Source organism: Sceloporus occidentalis, unplaced genomic scaffold, assembly GCF_023333645.1.
Source record: "Sceloporus occidentalis isolate IW3139 unplaced genomic scaffold, rSceOcc1.0.p SCAF_26, whole genome shotgun sequence".
NCBI classification, from domain to species: domain Eukaryota; kingdom Metazoa; phylum Chordata; class Lepidosauria; order Squamata; family Phrynosomatidae; genus Sceloporus; species Sceloporus occidentalis.
In genome coordinates this window covers 9,200,353-9,221,767 of record NW_028317006.1, presented here as the reverse complement: position 1 = coordinate 9,221,767, position 21,415 = coordinate 9,200,353, and the positions used below count along the sequence as shown (strand labels likewise).

The window sequence follows — 21,415 nt, the reverse complement described above, 5'->3', positions numbered from 1 at the left end:
TGCTAGGCATTGATAGTGGTACAGCATAACTGCCATCACTATATACTGTGCTAGGCATTCACGGTGGTACAGCATAACTGCCATCACTATATATTGTGCCAGACGTTAAAGGTGGTACAGCATACCTTCTATCTACTTTAACTAAGCCTGACATTGACGGTGGTACAGCATAACTGCCATCGCTTTCCACTGAGCCAGACATTGACTATGCTACAGGATAACTGCCATCAGTATATATTGAGCCAAACATTGACAGTGGTACTGCCCTCACTATATATACTGAGCCAGACATTGACGATCCTACAGCATTATTGCCATCACTATATACTGAGCCAGGCATTAACGGTGGTACAGCATAACTGACTAACCTTTTTTTCTTCTGTCTTAGTCTGTTTTGCCTCCTCCGACATTCATGCTCACACACACTTATACATAGACATTCACACTCATATAAATAGACATTCGTGATTATATACACATTAATGCTCATATGTATTCAAACATACATACCCTCTTCCTCCCTTCTGACATAAATTATATAAAAACCAAGAACAATGCTTTAAAAATCATAATTGACTTTAGGAAGTGCATGCATCCCACTTTTGGTGATAATTGCACAGTATGGCATACTGTCTATAATACCTGTCTGTATTGTGTTTTATTAGCTTGAAAATACAGGAGACCTATGGATAGACTATGATAACTCTCAGCGCATGAATTACCTTGAATGCATATATATGCTTATGGTGACTATGTCAACTGTGGGTTATGGAGATATTACAGCCAAAACTACCCAAGGCCGAATCTTCATGATATTCTTCATCGTTGGAGGACTAGTAAGGAGTTTGATTCCATACATTTTAATGGAAAATGGGACCTCACAATAGTTATACAAATATTACTTTTGAACATTTGTATTGCGTTTTCAAAGACAAAAACAAAAACAAGGAAACCAGGGTACAACATACAGTAATAAGAAATAAATTGCATTGCAAAATGACCCAGCCCCCCAAAGGACCATCGAATGAGAAAAAAAGAAAAGAACACTGTAATACAGGGAGGCTAGCAAGTTATACAGATAATAAAAGGTGTTATATCAGCTACCCTGCGAATTTAACACTTTTGTAACTAAATGCAGCATTATCAAAACATCATTATCAGTACTGCTGAATACACATATCCATTTTTGGAGTCCATGTCACATATGATGTCGATAGGTACCACAACAATCACATGTAATATTGATTGTATGACATTAACACAAAGGTGGTATAAATACATATATTTAATGACACTGGGACAACTGCTGGGGATTATATAAAGGCCATGTACGATAAGAGGGAGAAAATGTTAGGACACTATTTCATGTATAAATGACTAACCTCTGTATAGAAGTACATTATGCTAGTAGTAGATAAGTGACATATTTAACCTTTCTGAGGGTTCAGTCTTTCCAAATACAGTTAAGCACTAATCGCCTCTATCTTTTGCATTGAACTGCTAATTAGGAGAGGTATATATTTTTAGGCTTTGTTTGCCAGCCATGCTCCAGAAATCGTGGATATTGTGGGAAGCACTAAAAAGTACAATGGGACATATGTTGTGATGGGAGGAAGAAAGTAAGTTAAAATTTTAATTCATATAATAAATATGGTACGGCCCAAGTGCATATTGGTGTATGAATGGAAGCCCATAGTTGATCAAGCCATTGGCCTTTCTTATAGACTAATGTCCTATTTTTCAGACATGTTGTAGTCTGTGGGTACATAACACTAGACAGCGTGAATTCATTTCTCAAAGACTTCATGGACAGAGATAAAGGGAGGACCAGCACAGAGGTCATCTTTATGGGAGAGTGAGTTTTCTATTATATATTATACCTGTATTATATCCATTTTTAGATCATTCAATCTAAGACATATAACAGTAGTGCTTGGTTAATATATGTGTTTCTCTGTTCCAAGAATCATCCCAAATTTGGAGCTGGAGACTCTGTTAAAACGTTATCACGCGCAAACTACCTTTTTCTATGGATCTGTGATAAATGTCGACGACCTGAAAAGAGTAAAGGTAAGATATCTTATGGCATTATAGCTTCCTTAATCCTTTGATTAATAGTGTTTAAAATTAAATTGGTTTCAGTGTGAAATACTAGACCATCTGTATTTTTGTCTCGGTCACAGATGGATCGCGCAGATGCATGCTTGGTTTTAGCTGACAAACATAGCTCTGATCCGGAACATGAAGATGCTTGTAACATTATGAGGTCAGTGGTTATCGCCCGTGCTCTGGGTCAGTAAAGTCAAATAGCAATTTCAATTGTTCAGCAGGTTGTCTAGGACTATATTATTGACAAAACACAACATAGAAAGTAAGCGTTTTATGAAACGGTCCTATTGCAACATATAAAGAATATATGGTTAACGCCAAACAATTGTATAAACTATGTGGTTTTCATTTAAATATTGAAGTTCCCTAGACCCATAAGTATATTTAGTTTGTGTCACATTTAAATTGTCTGTAGCTGAATTACACTCAATTAACACAATGATAAGCTATATACAAGGTTCAATATACATGGATTTTTTAGTAATAAATTAAATGTGGCTTCTTTTCCTAAACAGCTTTAAATGGTCTTTTTATGTAAACGTGTGTATTTTTGGTATATATACTGAGCTTAAATTTCATTGTTTTATTTGCTTATGTGTTTTTCAGGGTCATATCGATCAAACACTATTACCCCCAAACTAGAGTAATTATACAGATTCTGCAAACATACAGCAAAGTAAGTATAAAGCAATAATCCATAATAGTTATAAAGCAATATATCAACATTATTAGAAAATATAAAATAAGTGGATGTGGTTGTGCACATATATAAGTATGAATATTCTTTAACACATGGGGCATTGGTGTTAATATCCTCGAGGCTTGTTCACTGTATATATCTAAATTTAGTTATTTATAGAACCTAGTGGACAACATGTAAACATATATTTTCTATAGTGATATATTTTTCTATTTCAGCTCACACTAAATATATTTAGCCATAAATGTTTTGCCTTTTTCATATATGCCATTGTCTACCTTGGAGTTTGTTTACTCCGCGTTCTAGAGTATGAGATCATTGTCCAGCCCATGACACTTACAAACCAATTCACCAATCTTGGGTTCCATCCCTGAATGTTCATAAGAAACCATGTATAAAAGGAATAAACTGTCCACCCTTCTATTTTGCAGTGAGCTAATTTACATGATCCTACCAGCTCATATTTTTGTTAATCAAATTCAAGATCTAGAAATGATTCACCTAAGTGTATAATATCAAATCACTGGCATGATTCTAATCTTGACACTTGCCATCATGCACAATTAGCATTACATGGGTATAGCTTGGTGGGCTGACTTCATAAAGTGGCACTCTTTTAGAGGAGATCCCAGCAGGAGATGTCATGGGGGCACAGATTAATGGCAAATCTAAGGTAATGTTAGTATTTTTAGGAGATATTGAGATTATAATACCGTCTAAATACTGATCATTCGAGACTTCCTAATTTAGTGCCAATTTATGTGTTTAGAACTTCAGCCTCAATAACTCCCACAATATGGGATGTATTTCAAGCTAGTAGTTCAGCTCTAATTAGCACCACTTGTATAGGATGTATCCTTTGGGTTCTATTCTCAATGGGCCAAGTTGCATCAAATTCACAGCCAAGTCATGTTGTTCAGGGCAGTTCAACTGAGATCAGTGACCAATTCTAGCACTAACTCAACCACCAACTCAAGTGACTTCAAGAGTGGCATCGAGTTGATGGAACCCAATACACTCAAAATGACAAATGAACACCAAGTCAAGAATCTTAGAAACTAAGTTTATTGTGTTCCTGTTCTATGCTGTTAAGTGGCTTTGTGTTACCTAGTCTAGTTATTTCTCTATAGGATTGTTTTTAAGATTGAAGCTCCCAATAGCGATATAGCCGCCTGTATCCATTCATATGGCATTCCTTGTGTGTGGTGCAGGACTAAGAAATATATGACCATATAGTGTGATGGAATCCCAATATTCATCCCTGGAGTGTTTTTTAATAGTATTTGCTGGGTATGAGCTGAATTCTTGCTCTGTTTTGACTCCTTGTGTGTATCTCAGAAATATCATGATATTATTATTATTATTATCTTTTATTTATATAGTGCCAACAGTTTACGCAGTGCTTAATACAATACATAAATTCAAGGGGTATGACAAGACGAGAATTGACAGACTAAGACAAACCGATACATTTGGTGGCTATAACCTATATTTCTAGCTCTATACGTTAAAAAAATCTTCTGATAATGTTACCCAATATGTCCTGCAGAAGAAACAGAAAGCTCCATGGAAACATGACTGATATATGTCGGTGTCAACACCATAACTCTTTGTAGCCTTATGTTTGAATTTAATTACTTATGCAGACTCGACTTCCCCAATACAAGTCTAAAGCAAGCATTAATATGTCCACCAGATTCTGTGTTTTCTTGCATGGTAAGCAGTTGACTCTGGGAATAAGGCCAATATACTAACTAATTAGTAAAATCAAAATACCTTCTGGGTACAAGCATAGTTATATAGGCGTCCATCAAGTTCAACCTTTCCTATATCTGTTAATTTGTTTGTTGATCCAAAAGAAGGCAAAAAACCCCAGTTTCGCTCTTTCCAATTTTGCACTGACCAGGGAAAAAAATTCCTTCTTGACCCCAAAATGGCAGTCAGATTTCTCCTTGGATCAATAAGCTGTTTACCCATTATATAACCAAATATTTTGTTTTTCCAAGTATCCATCCAGTTGCTGTTTAAACGTCTGTACAGACTCCGATAAAACTACCTCTGCAGGCAGAGAATTCCACATCCTTATTGTCCTTACTGTAAAAAACCCTTTCCTCTGCCTTAGACTAAATCTCCTTTCTTCCAGTCTGAACGCATGATCACGTGTCCTATGCATAGTCCTGTTTATGAACAGATTTCCACACAATGGTTTGTATTGGCCCCGAATATATTTATATAATGTTATCATATCCCCTCTGAGGCGCTGTTTTTCTAAACTAAACAGATTTAAATGTGTTAACCTTTCTTCATAACTATAGTGCTCCATTCCTTTTATTAATTTTGTAGCCCGCCTCTGCAGCCTTTCTAGTGCTTTGATATCCTTCTTTAGAATAGGTGCCCAAGATGCGGCCTTACCATTGATTTATATAAAGGCAAAATTAAAATTTCATCCCACGACTTGATGCCCCTTTTTATACACGACAATACCTTACTGGCCTTAGCAACTGCTGACTGACATTGCACATTGTTGCCTAGTTTGTTGTCTATAACAATTCCCAAATCCTTCTCATTTGTCGTTACCCCTAATTCACTACCGTTTAGGGTGTAGGTTGCTTGTGCGTTCCGTACCCCGAAGTGCATAACTTTACATTTATCTACATTAAATTTCATCTGCCATTTGTATGCCCAGTCACCCAGTCTATCTAGATCCCTCTGCAGCACAGTAATATCCCGCTCGCACTGTATTACTTTACCTAGTTTAGTGTCATCTGCAAACACAGAAACATGACTTTCAACGCCTACTGCCAGGTCATTTATAAATATGTTGACTACAATTGGTCCCAGACACCACTTACCACTTTTGACCAGCTTGAAAATTTACCATTTATAACAACTCTCTGTTCTCTATCTCAACAGCGGGAAACATCACAGATACTGCAAAACGCCTTACAATTAAAATAAAGCATTTGTGCTTGGTCATCAAAGGGCACTGTAGCTGAGGTCTGGGGTGCAAAAGTCAGACCTTAATCAATTTTAAAAGCTGTGTGAGCTCATAGGAGATCAACTGATCTTCCCAACTGGCTCAGAGCATGGAGGGACAGTGCCCAAAACTTGGGAAATCTTGGGCGGTTGGAATCACCGTTTACTTGCAGTTGTGCAGTTGCCTACACCGCACAGCAGGATCATAGTGCTCGTAGTGCTGGGTAAAATGGGGGCCCAGATTAGGGTGCATGGTGCTCTCCACCTATAACAGGGGTATTTGCAGAGACATAAACAAGATCAATTCAGGACTATGATCAATATTGACAGAGAGAGCTTCTCACGTCCTGTGACAGAAAACCATGAAACATCTCACAGCAGATAAAAACCATTTGGTCCATCCTAATGTGCCAGTTGTAAAGACTTGTATCTGTCCTTGGTCTTGTCTTAGCTTCAGGTTAGCTTTATGCCTATCCCGTGCATGTTTAAATTCACTCAAAGCCAGGAAGAAGCACGTTTTGTAGTTCACCTGTTGCAGTCAGTAAGAGTGGAAGCTGCATGGCTTTCTGTTTGTAAAGAACAGAGTTACTGTGTCAGTATCCCTCAGCCAGCAGTCACATGAGCAGAGACACTCTGTGCGGGTTCGCGTTTGGATCTATGCATATGGAAGGCGGTATAAGCATGTGTATGTATTTATGTAGGAATGTCGCAGAATGTATGTATATATATATATATATATATATATATATACTGTATATACGCATTATGCCTTATGTGTTACTCTATATCAGTTGTGCAGCACAAGGAAAGAAGCAATATGTATCTGGTATTTGTAAACACAAAAGTTGTCTTATGTTAGGGTACCACATATTATTTCTGCCATTCAGAGACACCCTCACATAAAATGCATTTTATATTATATATATTTATCACATACACACTGATTCACATGTACACACCATCACATACACATTATATATATATATATCTGACATGCACACTGATTCCCATATACTATTATATATTAATTATTAGGAAGCCTTCTGATTTAATAATATACATACAATCATTACAGACGAGAGTAGATTCAGAGTGTTAACTCCTCTATTACCATACATTACACACATACACAATCACACAAACAAACACAGTTACACAAACAGACACATACACACAGTCAAACACACATACCTGGTACTGGATGCAGTTTACACTGAGCTTGGTGTGAAGGAGGGACTAAGCCTATCAAGAGAGGCTTCTGCATTCTCAGGCAATCAGGAGAGTTGAGAAGTGTCTCCTGATTGGCTGAGACCTTCTTCACTCAGACTTCTCAACACTATGCATTATGCAACACCATGCAGTTTTGCCTGTGGTCCCTTTTCTGCCCCCTAAAGCATAATTCCTAGGGATGCCAGTGGCTGGGTCTTTCCAATCCAAGCGGAATTGTGCTTCAATTGACTGAAACTGAAGTAATGGCAGTGCTGTGGGTCAGGCCTATGGGAACGCCCAGCCAAGATATGCCTCTGTAGACACTCATATAAGACAATAGAGACAATGGCAAGCAAAGTTCCACTTGGGGAGGCAACTTAGAGGTTAAGGGGAAACACTAATAGAAGTATTAAACAGGTTCCTCATAAAGTTACACATCACTGTAATGTAAATGTGTTCTTTAGTTTATACACAGTACAGGGCCCTCCTCACCTGTTGTTTCTGCAAGTCAAATGTTTGTGTTATACAACTTATGTCCTTTGTACTCATTGCACAGCGCTGCGGAATATGATGGTGTTATATCAAACAATAAATAATAATAAAAATAAAGGCCTAGAACTTAACAATACAAAACTTGCGGTAGATTTAGGTTCCAATCCTTTCGTTCCTGATTAATAATAATTAATAACTCAATGAAAGGAGGCAAAAAAGAACTCACAGTGGTGAGTTACTCTAATAAAAGGTATGTGGTGTTGGTTTCCTATTAAACCTGTCAAATCAGCCTGTTACTTATTACTTATAACCTTACCTTATCTCATATGTCCGACTGCCATTAAAAATAAGTTATTTGACACATTTTTTTAAATAATCACACAAATAGACGCTGTTTTCTGTTTGTGCTGCTTCGATGCATCTTATCCTTAGTGAATATGTAACATTGACGTGAACATCGCTTTGCTCCATAAATGACACTAGATGGCAGCAAATATTTACTATCCACTGCACCTTCTGTAACAAATTACTCGGATGACTTTCCACTTTTTGCTGTAGACTCACCTGCACAATATCCCCGGCTGGAATTGGGAAATCGGCGACGGCATCATCTGCCTTTCAGAGCTTAGACTGGGGTTTATGGCCCAGAGCAGCCTAGTCCCCGGGCTCTCCACTGTGCTAATAAACCTGTGTTCAGTGACCGATAATATACAGGTAAGGCACATTAACATTATATGGACAAACCTCAGGAAAATACCAAGGAAAGGCCTACTAGCCACCCAAAATCATAGAACTGTTCTAAAGTTTCAAGATTCGATCTTGGACGGGAAGTATGAGGGACAGGCTTTCAAGAAGAATAGCTTAAAACATAGAAGCGCCATTCACATGCCCTTTTGCAAAGCATTGGAATCTTAGAAATTTTGGGGCATTTTGAACTAAGAGAGCTGGAATTTTTAACTAATAAGAGCTGGAAATCTCTGATCAATTATCAGCTGCAGCTTTACAAGCAAAACCAGACTGAGATCATTTGATCGACTGAGATGTGTTTCCTCCAAAATAAGCAAATTTTAGCCACTTTAAATGCCTTTTTTCTGTTACACACATATGTTATTTCATGCTCTAAAAGTCATAAGGGACGTATGGTCCACACTTAAATACCTTTTCTGACATGCCGCACATAATACCCATTCCGTGCCAAATATCAAATATAGTGTGTTTATTACTTAAGATTAAAACAAACCAATCCCGTCCCGGGATCAAAAATACCCTTATTATTACCCCACCCTAAAACATAACTTTTATTAATATGATTGTTAAAAGGTATAACCAAAAAAAGATTTTTATTAGGGTGGTAACTTGAAACTGGAAAACAGATTAGAATAGTGAATTTTATTGTTATTTAAACTGAAAAGACATTATTATCTGCAGTGAGATAAGTTAAGATTATATAGAATGGAGACAGAACATGGTATTAATGGGGAGAAGAGTGTGGGGTGAATGGAAAAGTAAAAGCTGGAATATTTGTTTACATGAGCAGGGGCAAGTAGAGGGCAACAATAGGGATATATGATACTGGGAGAGGCAACCTCTATAGAAATGCAAATGATCAAAAATATAGGATAATAATGTGAAATTGGGATTATCTTTATATGTATTGGCGAGGATGCATTGTTGGAAATAATTTCAAAAGGTGAAGGAACGTGTTGATACCTGTGTCTTATTTCAGGTGGATGAAAATAGCTGGTGGTGGCATTATCTGGACAGCACCAACAACCGCTTGATGACAAGTGTGCTCTCCAATGCCTTTGTGGGAATGTCTTTTAAGGAGGTGTGCAGGTACGACTTAAAGTCTCCATCCCAGAGGCCACCATAGGACATTGCATACCTCTTGCATTTCTCTGGACTAGATTTGAGAAACCTGTGTCTATTCAGAAATTGTTACACACCATACAACCATCACCCCCACTAACTTTCTCCTAGCAGGACATGATAGCTATATTCAAAGGGCATGTCTGTCCATTACACAGCTGCAGGTCATACACATACCTGGGGACTGTATGAATGAACTCAACCAGAGGCTCTTCAGATATTAATCATGTAATAGCCCATCACAAACATTCTGTTGTAACGACATACTAATGGTGGTAACTAAATCACGCTAATATAGATCCTTATGAAAACCCTGACTTGTCAAGAGGTGAATACATTTTGGACCAAGTCATCTGTATTCAAGGAAGGATTTAAACATGGATAGACACGTAAGAAAAGCATTTATTGGGATACTCCGAGACACAGGGTCAAACTATCTGTATTCTCAGGCACAATTAAACATTTTTTATCTTGTTAATACCAGTATCTCATTGTGCTGGACCATCTAAAAAGTAGCTAATTTTCCATGACCCATAATATTAAAGCTTTGTAAATCCTAAGTACCATGTTCATATCTTGCAGACTTCTCACTTTTCTAAACTACTTTTTTTTTTTTCTAGAGTCTGCTTCATACAGATGAACATTGTGCTGGTGGCGATTGAATACAGGTCGAACTCAGGAGTCAGGTGAATGTCCTGTACATGTATTCTTTTAACAACCCCCTTAATAAATTGAGAAGCAATTCTCAGCTATACAAACCTGTGAGATTTTCTTAAGCTGGAAGATGTATCCCTGGTTATGATAACTCAGCTGTTATGGGCCTCTACACAGTCAACTCTCAATGGCACCGTAATGCACAGTTTTCATGATAGTCAACTAACCATTGTTTTATAATAGGTTGTTATGGGTGTAAAATTAGAAATTGTTCATTTGTTCCCAAATGGTGCTGTTTTCTATATGGAACCATAGAGATACCCTGTGTCACACCCAAAAACACTTACACAACCAAATACATTAACTGACATACACACAGATACTCACACCAACACAACTAGACACTCAACATTAACACACATGATGCAGGGGTGGGGCTGGGATCTTCAACCCCATAAAACCCGTGCACCTACTGCAGTATATTAAGCTGCTAAGGTTTTGGTATTGCATGCACTCCTGGTTTTTGATCTCGGCTTGTCTACTGGATTCTCCTACTCTCTGCCTGACCCGACCTTCTGGATTGCCCTCGGCTACGCTTTTGCCTGAGCCCTTTTTGCCTAACCACCCTGCTATTGATTTCCAGTGCATCCCAGCCAAGACCCTACACACACTAACATAACCAAAACACACACTAACATACCCAGACGCATACACTTACATATCCAGACACACAAAGCAGCCACCACATACTCAGCACACACACTAATATACACAAACACAGACATACACACTAACATACCCAACAAAATAAAGAGGTAAGTCTAGATTTACCTCTTTAGGTCTACAACTGGAGGATGCTTCCATCTTTCTGGGAGGGTCTGCCCCTGCACTTGGATCCATTAGAAAAAGAATAATAATTGGGGTTTCATAGGTTTTTCAGATCCCTACTACTGTAGATATCTACAGCATCAGCAACACAGTGCTGAGGGTGGGGTGAACCTGAAAAGATACCAATGTGTAAGGCTTGGCCCTACCTTTACCTTAAGAAAAAGATGCCCTGGTTGCAAACTTTAGACAATGGTATTGTGTTTGAGACATGTATTTAAAGAATATATGTATATTTGTTAGTATTTTAGTGAATCCAAGAGCACAGGTAAAACTACATGAAAACACTGTTGGATTCTTCATTGCAAGATCTTCGTGTGAAGTGCAGAGGTTAGTGTTTGCCTATAAGAATAACACATACGAAAGCTTTGATATTCAGTCAATAAGCTTCTAAAGAGAGAAACATTTCTTTGACACAAGAGAGGAATTGGTGCTTTCAAGTTCACTATTTTTTCTGAGGAGCCATACAGGACAACTTACCTAAGAGGAAACACTAAAAACCGTATATTCTTTGGTACATAGAATGTACCAGGTCTATACTTTGTAACATTCACATTGCACTTGAATTGTTTTCAAGTTCAAAAATGATAAGCAAACTGCAGTCCACAATAAATCTTGAGGCTGCCTTTTGAGTTAGACCTATGTACCTTTTAGTGAATTTACTGAAAGGATAAATACTATTAGGAAGGATCAAGGGTGAGGATATCTAGGTGCAGGAAATCACAGGCAATATGAATATTATTGGAGAAAAGCAAGTTGACAAATAAGTTCAGGGAAAGTAGTCAGCAATGCAGGGGTTAATGAGGAGAAACAAAGACCAAAAATGCTTCCACTATTACTTGCCACTGAAATAGTCTTGATAAGGCGGGGAGGCAGGGATCGCAGAAACATCTTATTGCTGCAATATCAGCAAAATAAATGCGCGCTGAGTAAGGTCCTGCTTGTCCCTTTAATACCGTGCTTGATTATCTATCCGCCCCCTTGCGGGATGTCATCTCCTTTACCATGTCTCTGCTGCAAACCCTTTAAAAGTGTGCAGTAAGCACATGCGTGTCCCATAGTGCAGGTGATGATCCCAATTTGCTTGTTTTTGGGCCTAATGTTCCAGGGAACCACGGAGGTGCCTGCTGCAGACTGGGTAATTGGTTACTCGGGGGATGAGCGTATTATATGTTGCTATATTGCATTATTATTTGTATTTCTGGACTCTGTTCTTTGTCCCCTTTTTATATTTTTACAAGACTTCCATGTACACGGACAGGATAATATTGTAATTATTATGATTATTATTCTTATCATTAGTATTATCTTTATATAGCACCACCATATTCCACAGCACGGTATAACAGATACATAGGTAAGTAGGGTCCTGCTCAAATGAGCTTACGATCTAGAATCTTAGGCAATTCTGTGCAATCCAGTAGCATAAATACACAGCAATTAAAGCTGCAAACAAGATGTCAGTCCAGCACTGTATATTCGTAAAATGTCATATTAATGCAGTATGTGTTATGTGTAGGTCTTCTGTATACTGCACGGTTTGCCACAATGACATTTCCAATCCCTTACTCATCAAGAAATGTGCATGCAAAAGCCCTTCTCCGTGTGCTTCATCAGGTACCTTTCATACTCTCTATACTGAAATAATTTATAATTTAACTATACCAGATAAATGAATATGACTTAAAGATGATCCAATATGTAAAATGTTGCATCTTTCTATGATGAGATCATGTCCTTAAATGTTCCTTGGAGTGTATAACCCTGGTTTTGTCCACTGTTAGCTTCTACTACACATAGTAGTCTGAATCTAATTCCTGGAGATAAACTTATCACAAGTAAAGAACGGAGATTTATTGGGTTTAGGCAGCGCCGGACTGGGGATAACAAGGCAGCCAGGGCACTTTTAAGGCCAGAGGCCACCTTATGACATGAATGAGGATGATGGCTGGATATGACAGACCGCAAGTTAAGTTTTTATGCTCACACAGCACGTGGCCGGGCACATCCAGCCGATCTGCCAGTGAGTCTGGGCTTCTGTTGGCCTTGGCCCACCGGGCATTTGCCAGGTGTGCCACATGGCCAGCCCGTCCTGGGTAAGAGTCATTTACTTAGGTAAAATGTATGTTTTATGTTTTTATGGCACTATATATGCATTTTCATATTTCAAAAGCAGAGGGCGCTAAAGTTCCATAAATACCACAATCCTTAACCTTCCTATAGATGTTTCAGCTTCAGTTACTGTGATTTGAACATTAAAGTATGCTTAATATTCAATGATACAGATGGGGTTGTGTTTTTTCATTTTTTAATTATGATGTCTTTTTCAATACATTACCCAGTTTTGGAATTCATGCTATAATGTGACTTTGTAAATGTGAAACTATGCTATTTGCTGTTATTTCAGTATATTTCATTGAATTATTTTGTTCAGCTTCGTATTTTCTTTTCTATTTTCGTGCCAGAACATATTATGCTGACTCCTGTAAAATCATTGGATAAACTGTCTCTTTCTGATATCAGGTGAGGGAATGACATTATTACCAATTCATTACCATTTGTGGCATATTTAAGATGTTGACGGACCACAATTCCCACCATTCACAGTTAAACTGCTGTCGGCTTAGGATGTTGGGATCTGTGGACCCAAAGAAACATAAGTGCTTCTGAATTTCTCTGCAGTGGCGTGCCATCTGATTTAAGACTGGAAAAATAATGGCACAAACCAGAAATGTGAATCAACAGACAGAAACTGCTTACCATCATTTACAATAATAATTCCTAATCTCTCATACTAAAGGCTGCTGCAGATAACACGGTTGTTCTCGATGCTAAAACAAAACATTTTGCTTCATAGAATGTAATGGCAAAGAACAAACTGTCTACAACGTTTTGCAATTTCATATACATCGTCGGTTGGGCCATTAGTCAAAATGAACCATATCTAAATTGTAATAAAGATTTCCCCTTACCAGCTGTAAAACAAAGTACATTAATCTGCAAACTCAGAAGATTAAATCATGTAAAGCAATTGGCTACACATTTGGTATATTTTGTTTTTTACTGCCTGAGCCTCAAGGACTGGACTCTTAAGGAGACAGTTTAATGTGCCTGGCAGCCTCACCAGAAACAAAATGCGTACTAAAGTAGAGTATTTTAATATGCATTATTTAATATGTAAAAGATAAATAAATTACTTAACAGAAAGAGAAGCTGCAACCCCAGAGCTGAAGCTCCCAACCTCTTTCATGGTTAGACAATTCTGACCACTGATTGGCTACTTGAAGCAGCCAGTCAGTATCAGGAAAGCATTCCCATTAAAAACAATGGAAGCTTTAACCCCACATTGGCAAGGGGGCACTAGACCCCGATTTAAAGATTTGCCAAGCTAGTGGCTGAGCTTTAATTATATCTTTCGTCAGGAGATGTGTTCAGCTGAACATATTTCCTACAGGGCAAATCGTAAGGGGGGTAAGGGACAAATGCATATGTGGGATTCAATAAAAAGTGTAAAGGGGGCTCTCAGCGATCATATACATTAAATGCCCATTTAAGCCGTCAGTACTAACATTATGAATATGGGAATAATATATTTTGGGGAAATTCTTTCTTAAAACACAACATATTTTTCTCTTCCAAATAATTCCAGAAACACATGGTCCTCGGGCATCCCACAATATGGGAACAGTTCGCGACTATTAATACAGCATTATGACAAACTAAAATCTATGTAAAAAGGGTAACTGTGCCATGTGTGAGTACCTACTGCCAGAGCGAGGGGAGGCCAATTCTGGTTCCAGTTTAGGTTCAGCTTGCACTTTCCTCCAAGGCAGACCATGCCAGGCCCATTTGAGCTCATTCTATGCCTAGATAAAGTAAGAGTGAAAACGTTGCTCTGAGGTCTTATGTGGGCATACTTATTTTGCATTTTATAAACATCTTCCACACATGATTTGTCATTCAGTTTCAATTTATTTTACTGATTCGTCTTGAGTTGCCCATGAGTTGTTCATCCACCCATTTCACAAACTTAGAACCCCAAAGTGTGTTCCATGCAAGAAGGCTAACTTAGACCTTCAAAAATGGCTAATTTCAGTTTTAGAGCCCTGACCTCCACCCTATTGAACTGGAATGGAGATTGAGAGCCAGGCCTTCTCGTCCCATATCAGTGCCTGACCTCACAAATACTCCACTGGATGAATGGGGAAATATTCACACAGAAACACTCAGAAAAATCTAGTAGAAACCTTTCCCAGAAGAGTCGAAGCTGTTAGAGCTGCAAATGGGGGACCAGCTACATATTAATGTCTATATATTTAAAATGCAATGTTGTCAAAGTCCTTGTTAGTGTAATGGTCAGGTGCCCCAATACGTTTGTCCATATAGTGTGTGTGTATGTATACATATATATATATATTTTTTTTTTTTTAAATGCAATGCAAATAGCGTGTATTTTTAAAAATGTATATATCAGGAGGCGACCCCGTCACCCTCAGTGCAGGTGCGGAGGAAGGATTTTTTTATATATGTCAGTCCCTCCTGCGCGACCGGTACAATGCAGACTTCAGTAAATATTAGAAGAGATTTCTGAACACATTGTAAACACAGAGCCTTAATGCTGACTTAATTTGACTGGAAATGTCACTGGATTTATAACACTTTATTTCACTGGCATCATTTTGTGAGGGTGATGGGTGTGGGGGTGGTGGAAGGAGGGGGTTTCAGAAAGGGAGCAGATTCCGCTGAAATATAATTATTAAAAAGGCACGTTGAAAAGTCAAGTAGGCCAGAGGGAGGTATTTAATGAAAGCGAGGTGCTGTATTCTGCAACTGTGCCGTGGGGAGGCTGAATTTCTTATTTATTTGGCCTGCATGCTTAGCAATTGCTAGCAATGCATCTGTTAAACCTCAACTTCATAAATAGCACCATTTTTATTCTTTCTGGAGAAGACAAATATATATAAAAAAAACAGCTGTGGAAGCCCATATAATGATGTTTGCTCCACAACAGTTAGAGGGTGAGAAGAGCGTGCAATGAGCTGTGGATATGGCTCTAGCTGTGCTGGGCTTTGTTCCCCGCTGACAACAGAGATCTCTGGCAGGTTAGAAGTTATTCAATTCAACGCAAGATTCTACAATGGCTACGTGAATTACAAGTGGAGCTTACAGATGCTCGAACACGATGTTCATTGTATTTTTACTGAAAAATCTTGTAACCAACGATAGGCATAGTGTCAACAGGCAGACAGAACTGTCTCGTACAAAGAGACATTTACTAATTGTCCACCTCAAAGCTTGATGCAGCCTTCGTCTGTATGAACACTTGTGTGGCCACCTTAACCTATATAAAGGTTTAATCATTAAACATCGAAGTGGAGTGAGTGTAATCTCACACATTAGTTATTCACAATAAACACACTGAGTTTCCCCACGCAGGGGGCCTATTTGGCCCTTCATAATATATGTCAATAGTTAATTGGGTTGGGTGACATTTTTCATGGGAGGACAAATCACCTAACATTCACTGTTTAGTAAATAAACTCCAAGGTCAGCCCCGCTAAGGCGTACATGTCATACAATAATAGATTGCGATATATTACCATGAAGGGAATACGTGTTATTTGTGTATTTTAACCCCTGCTAAATCTTAAGAGGCAGAACGGCAAAAGGAGGGGGCGCGTAGAGCGAGGCAGATTTACATTTTCGTTTTAGTAATGTATAGCGGGGATTAAGGGAGAGGCGGAAAGCACTGTGTAATATTTCTCTACTGACTTGTTTTATTAGCTTGCTTTAAACATGTTACATTACTGCATTTACGTGAATTGGCAGCCTGATAAATACCTCTCCTGGTCGTGATTGCGATTGCTTTGGGCATTAATATTATTACATTCTGTCAGTGGGAAACGTCTGAAGGATGACTTACTGTAAAGATTACATGCTGAAATAAATCACATTTCGCTCTTTGTTACCGTTTATGGCCTCTTGGAATGGAGTCAATCTCCTTTTTAAGTTGCGTTTCTTTTTCTTTTTTTTTTCTTCTTCTTACTCTCAGCCTGTTACATTATGTATTGCTGTCAGATTAGAACAGATGAGGTGTCAAACATGAGCTTTTTGAATAATTTCCACCCTCGGGTTGTTTTCGTGAAGGACAAGTATAAAACCACAGAAGGCATTACGGAAGGGGGGGGATGGGGTTACCCAGCTGATACTGCTAGATATGGGTCAGAGGTGCCCGGAGACCACTTTACACATATAAGATTAGACTATTGTGCTAGGTAATGGTTTCCAGACCTTAACTAGCTGGACGTGTGATCATTGCTAGGAACCTAACAAGACCGCAACGCGCAAGGCAAAACGCCAGTGGAAAAATAAATAGCTTTTTTTTTTCTCTGTGAAATATTAATACAAAAGAATCCCAGACAAGCTAGGCCCACAATGCAAAAGGATAAAGGACTATTGTGTGCACTCAATGCCGGGATGTGAATTGTTGTATTTTGTGTGTACTCAGGCAGTTAATCGCTTGTTCTTAATAAGCAGGTTCACGGAGTCCTGACATAGAGGGTTGCAAGGTCTGAGCACTTCAAAGGCAGATATACACACACGCTATATCAGAACGTGTGTTTTTATTGATTTTTTTTTTTTTTTAAAGGCCATACAGTACTTGAATTTTTAAAATGTTAAATATTCTCTAAATGAAAACAGGGTTGACATAGTGTTTCTGTTAGAAATTTGTTGCAAAGGTGCTTAAATTATGTTAAAAACATTTAGAATTCAAATGGTACCAAAATGTGATAGAAAAATCATTTTATAACCAAAGCATTTTTTTTTGTATTTTACCCCAAATTTTGGCTTTTTTTTTTTTTTTAGAACCCCTATGGATTTAGTTTTTAGTTTGGTGAAATCAAGACGGGAACACCCCTTACTGCTGTGATAGATGGCACTAATTGGTCTAATTGAGCTTCTGGAAACTATGAAGAATAACACTCTAATACAAATGATATGCCATAATAATGATAAATGCTCACCAAAACCATAATGAATTAGTTATCAAAAAGAGTAGCTATAAAACATTTACACATGCATATAAGCTCCCTTCCCTTTGATTCACTCTCCTGGTCATAATCTATCTACTACAGCGCTACAGAATCTGCTATATAATTAAATGTAATGTCTGCATGACTAAAGGTATGCAGACACCTGACCATCACTTGTTGGACGTCCCATTCCAAAACCATGAGCATTCATATGGAGTTGCCTCACCCCTGTGCAGTTATACCAGCCGCCGCTCTTCTGGGAAGGCATTCCACAAAATGTTTCAAGTGTTTCTTTGGGAATTTGTGCCCAGTCAGCAATAGGTCAGCACAGGTCAGACACCGATGTTGGATGAGAAGGTCTGGCCAACAATCAGCAATCCAATCATCCCTAACATGTTCTATGAGGTTAAAGTCAGGGCTCTGTGCAGGCCAATCGGGTTCCTCCACACCAAACTCATCAAACCATGTCATGTATTTCTACTTCTTTCCAGCAGACAATTCATACAGCACTATTAGCAACGGATGAATCGTTATTGTAGCAAGTAGGAGCTGAAATTACCAGTATCCACATAGACTTGCCAGGATTTACCTACTAGGGTAGATTTACTTATGAGTGCCCCCCATCCATATGTAACATATACAAACGTTCACGCTCTTTGGTTGAGACTCTATAGGGTCATGTCTCGCCAGGGCAAATGCAGCACCTAGTTCAGATAGACCCAAAGCTACACCTGGGAAATTCTGCCGCTCATGTAAAGTTTTTGTTGGACAGCCTACAGGAAAATCTACCAACATGTAGTTTAACCACAGTTAAAATCAGTGGGAAATAGAAGAGCCTCAGCGTGTGGAGACCAAAGTGGTTTTCCACTGACCTTAGGGTGACAACAGGACCACTACAGACCACTGTAGTGCACATGACTTTACTGTTCACAAACATTTTTATATCTGTTAAAAAAAATAGGATTCAAATGAAAATGTAACAGATGGTATAAAATGCAGAGCAAGCTATACATCCAGATACACGTCTTTTACATCTGAGAACACTAGGACATTTTTTGTATTTTTAACATACATAACATATTATGGTCAGGCCATGTCCTTCTTTTAAGTTGAGATGATGGAGGGGGTAGGCATGTGGTTTCTATTTCCAACCCTTGACAAACACATAATCCGTTCTTGCATATGCAATGTCAAACATGATACTCATCGCAGCTGGGGCCAAATCTGTTATTCCAACAAAATCTGATTTAATCTTTGTTTGTCGAAGTAGAGAAAGCATGATTGGACATGAGCTGTTTTCTCACTAGAACTGTTGGAATTCTCAGTCATTCAAGCTTTTTTTCCAGAAGTTCCTACCAAAGGGTAATTTAATGTTTCAAGAAGTAAATGAGGAGCAATCATCAGGAAGATTTCATAGTTTCCATGTTTACTACTCAACATTTAGCACTTTGCTCCTGAATCACCCTTAATACTTTTTGTCCGTTAAGTCCAAAGCCATAGACAAAAGGGTTCTGCCTATTACAATACTCCTTATACATTTTCTTTTTGATTCATGTCAGTTCAGGAATGTCCAGAACAATATAGCCCATTTCTGTGATGTGCATTTTTAAATTGCATGTTTTACAGAAATGCATAAACTATGGAAGGGTCCTCCAAGACCAAAGCAGATACAGTAACAGTTATACAATTACTGCTACACCAGAGCTACTATTACTCCCTCTTTTCACCCCTCCTTTTGTTTTAATTACCCATACTATTCCACTAGATTTTAAGCTTTCAAGCTCTCAAAAGCCCACTACTCCTGAATGGAACTTTGTATAAAAGTACCCTAAGGCTAGATGACAAGCTTAGGGGCTGGGTTCTTAACTTCTGTTGTGTCTGTATGTATTAATATATATTTGTTATGTGTGTTAAATGCCCCATTTAAATTGTACAGCGCTGCATAATTTTTTGGTGCTTAATAAATAAAAGATAATAATAGTGTGTTAGTCACAGGGAGAGACACATAGGATGAAGGGTTTTTAAAGAAAACCATATACCAGTAATAGTAAGAGCATGACCTCTTGTACACATTGTACAGATTTTTCTCATCAATGTAAAAGACTATGTGGGCTACACATAGGAAGACATTTACTTCAAGATGGTAAAAACCTCATCCACATATTAAACGTTGCTGAATATAGAGACATTTTTGATGCCACCTCACTTATGGAAATGGAGTTAACCTTCCATTTACTTGACTCGCTGGATTGCTCGCAATTCTTAGCCGCAAACTGTTAAGTATTTAGGGGTCACAAGGGGATTCAGGCCTTGGCCTGAGAAATATATTCTAGTAACTAAGTATTTTTTTAAACATTCTGCTACATCTCTAGTCCTCTCCACTGCCTGCATCCCAGAACACAGCTTGCTTCCAGCAATAATTTATTAAACTCTGAACGAGTGTCCAGTTTTTCACAAATCATGGTTCATGTGTGAACCAGATGGAGAGATTGGTGCATTTGTCAAAGTCGAAGAGCCCAAGTTACATTAATTTCCACTTTGGCAATGTCATCAGGTGAATGCCTTTGCAATGAAGTGTGACTGCTGCAAACCTTCTCTGTTGACGCAACCGGTAGTACAGGTGTTTCCTCCAAAGCATTGTCTGTTTCCCATAATATTCGGGCAGAGTTATGCGAGGCTGACAGGGAGATCTTGCATCATGTTTTTTATTACGGAACAAAAATGTATGCTGATTGATTTGCTATGCTCTGTATACATCAAGAGGGAGAGTGAATTTACTGGCTCCTACTCAGCGAATATGCCATGTCAACGTCGTCTGCCATTCATCAAGTCAATGATTCCATGTGCAGGACAGATGTCACCGGCTTTATGGTATCCAGATGGCCAGGTGGGGTGGAATAAGTGTGTGTGGGGGGGGGGGCAGCAACTATAATATGATGGGCTATTTGTGGTTAGGATTATTGGATTCAGTTGTATGTGTTGACTTTTGAATCCATGTTTTGAACTCAACCCTTGAATGAGCTTCTTGTTTTGACACTAGTTGAGCCCTGTATCTTCAGGAGACTGGACACAGTTCAACTAAACCTTAATTTTAATTCCTCACCCATCCACAGTCAGGAACCATTGAATTACCCACAACCTAACGATCATAACAAGCAGGAAATGCAGTATTAGTGTAGTGTGTTAACAGTAGTTAGTTCTTTTTAAAATAAGCACCACAAACCCCTGTAGATTGAAAGCTTGCGAGCCGGTTCCTCTGTACCTGGTGTATTGGTCTGTCTAGGTCTGTCAGTTCTGGTTTTGTCATACTCTTTAAAAATACTTGTAAGAAGCTCTGCAGAAACTGTTGGCGGCATATAAATAATAATAATATCCTATTGTCATTTACACATTGAGTCTCCAGGTAAGCCAAATTTGCCTTGAATAATGAGTGTACATCCATTCAGATACTTTTCAAAACACCAAAATGACTGCATCTGTGATTTAC

At 38.4% G+C, this 21,415-nt stretch overlaps 1 protein-coding gene across 1 annotated transcript in view; it reads left to right on the top strand.

Moving 5' to 3' along the window:
• Nucleotides 1–21,415, top strand: part of LOC149300135 (calcium-activated potassium channel subunit alpha-1-like) — a 52,104-nt gene that overhangs the window by 8,485 nt on the left and 22,204 nt on the right. Inside the window, exons 7-18 of the mRNA XM_089485568.1 lie at nucleotides 666–836; nucleotides 1,528–1,619; nucleotides 1,745–1,855; nucleotides 1,965–2,070; nucleotides 2,184–2,266; nucleotides 2,716–2,785; nucleotides 8,045–8,200; nucleotides 9,213–9,322; nucleotides 9,976–10,041; nucleotides 11,138–11,224; nucleotides 12,414–12,511; nucleotides 13,360–13,417. Of these exons, the coding sequence (XP_089341694.1) occupies nucleotides 666–836; nucleotides 1,528–1,619; nucleotides 1,745–1,855; nucleotides 1,965–2,070; nucleotides 2,184–2,266; nucleotides 2,716–2,785; nucleotides 8,045–8,200; nucleotides 9,213–9,322; nucleotides 9,976–10,041; nucleotides 11,138–11,224; nucleotides 12,414–12,511; nucleotides 13,360–13,417 (1,208 nt within the window). The remainder of the gene's footprint in view (nucleotides 1–665; nucleotides 837–1,527; nucleotides 1,620–1,744; nucleotides 1,856–1,964; nucleotides 2,071–2,183; nucleotides 2,267–2,715; nucleotides 2,786–8,044; nucleotides 8,201–9,212; nucleotides 9,323–9,975; nucleotides 10,042–11,137; nucleotides 11,225–12,413; nucleotides 12,512–13,359; nucleotides 13,418–21,415) is intronic.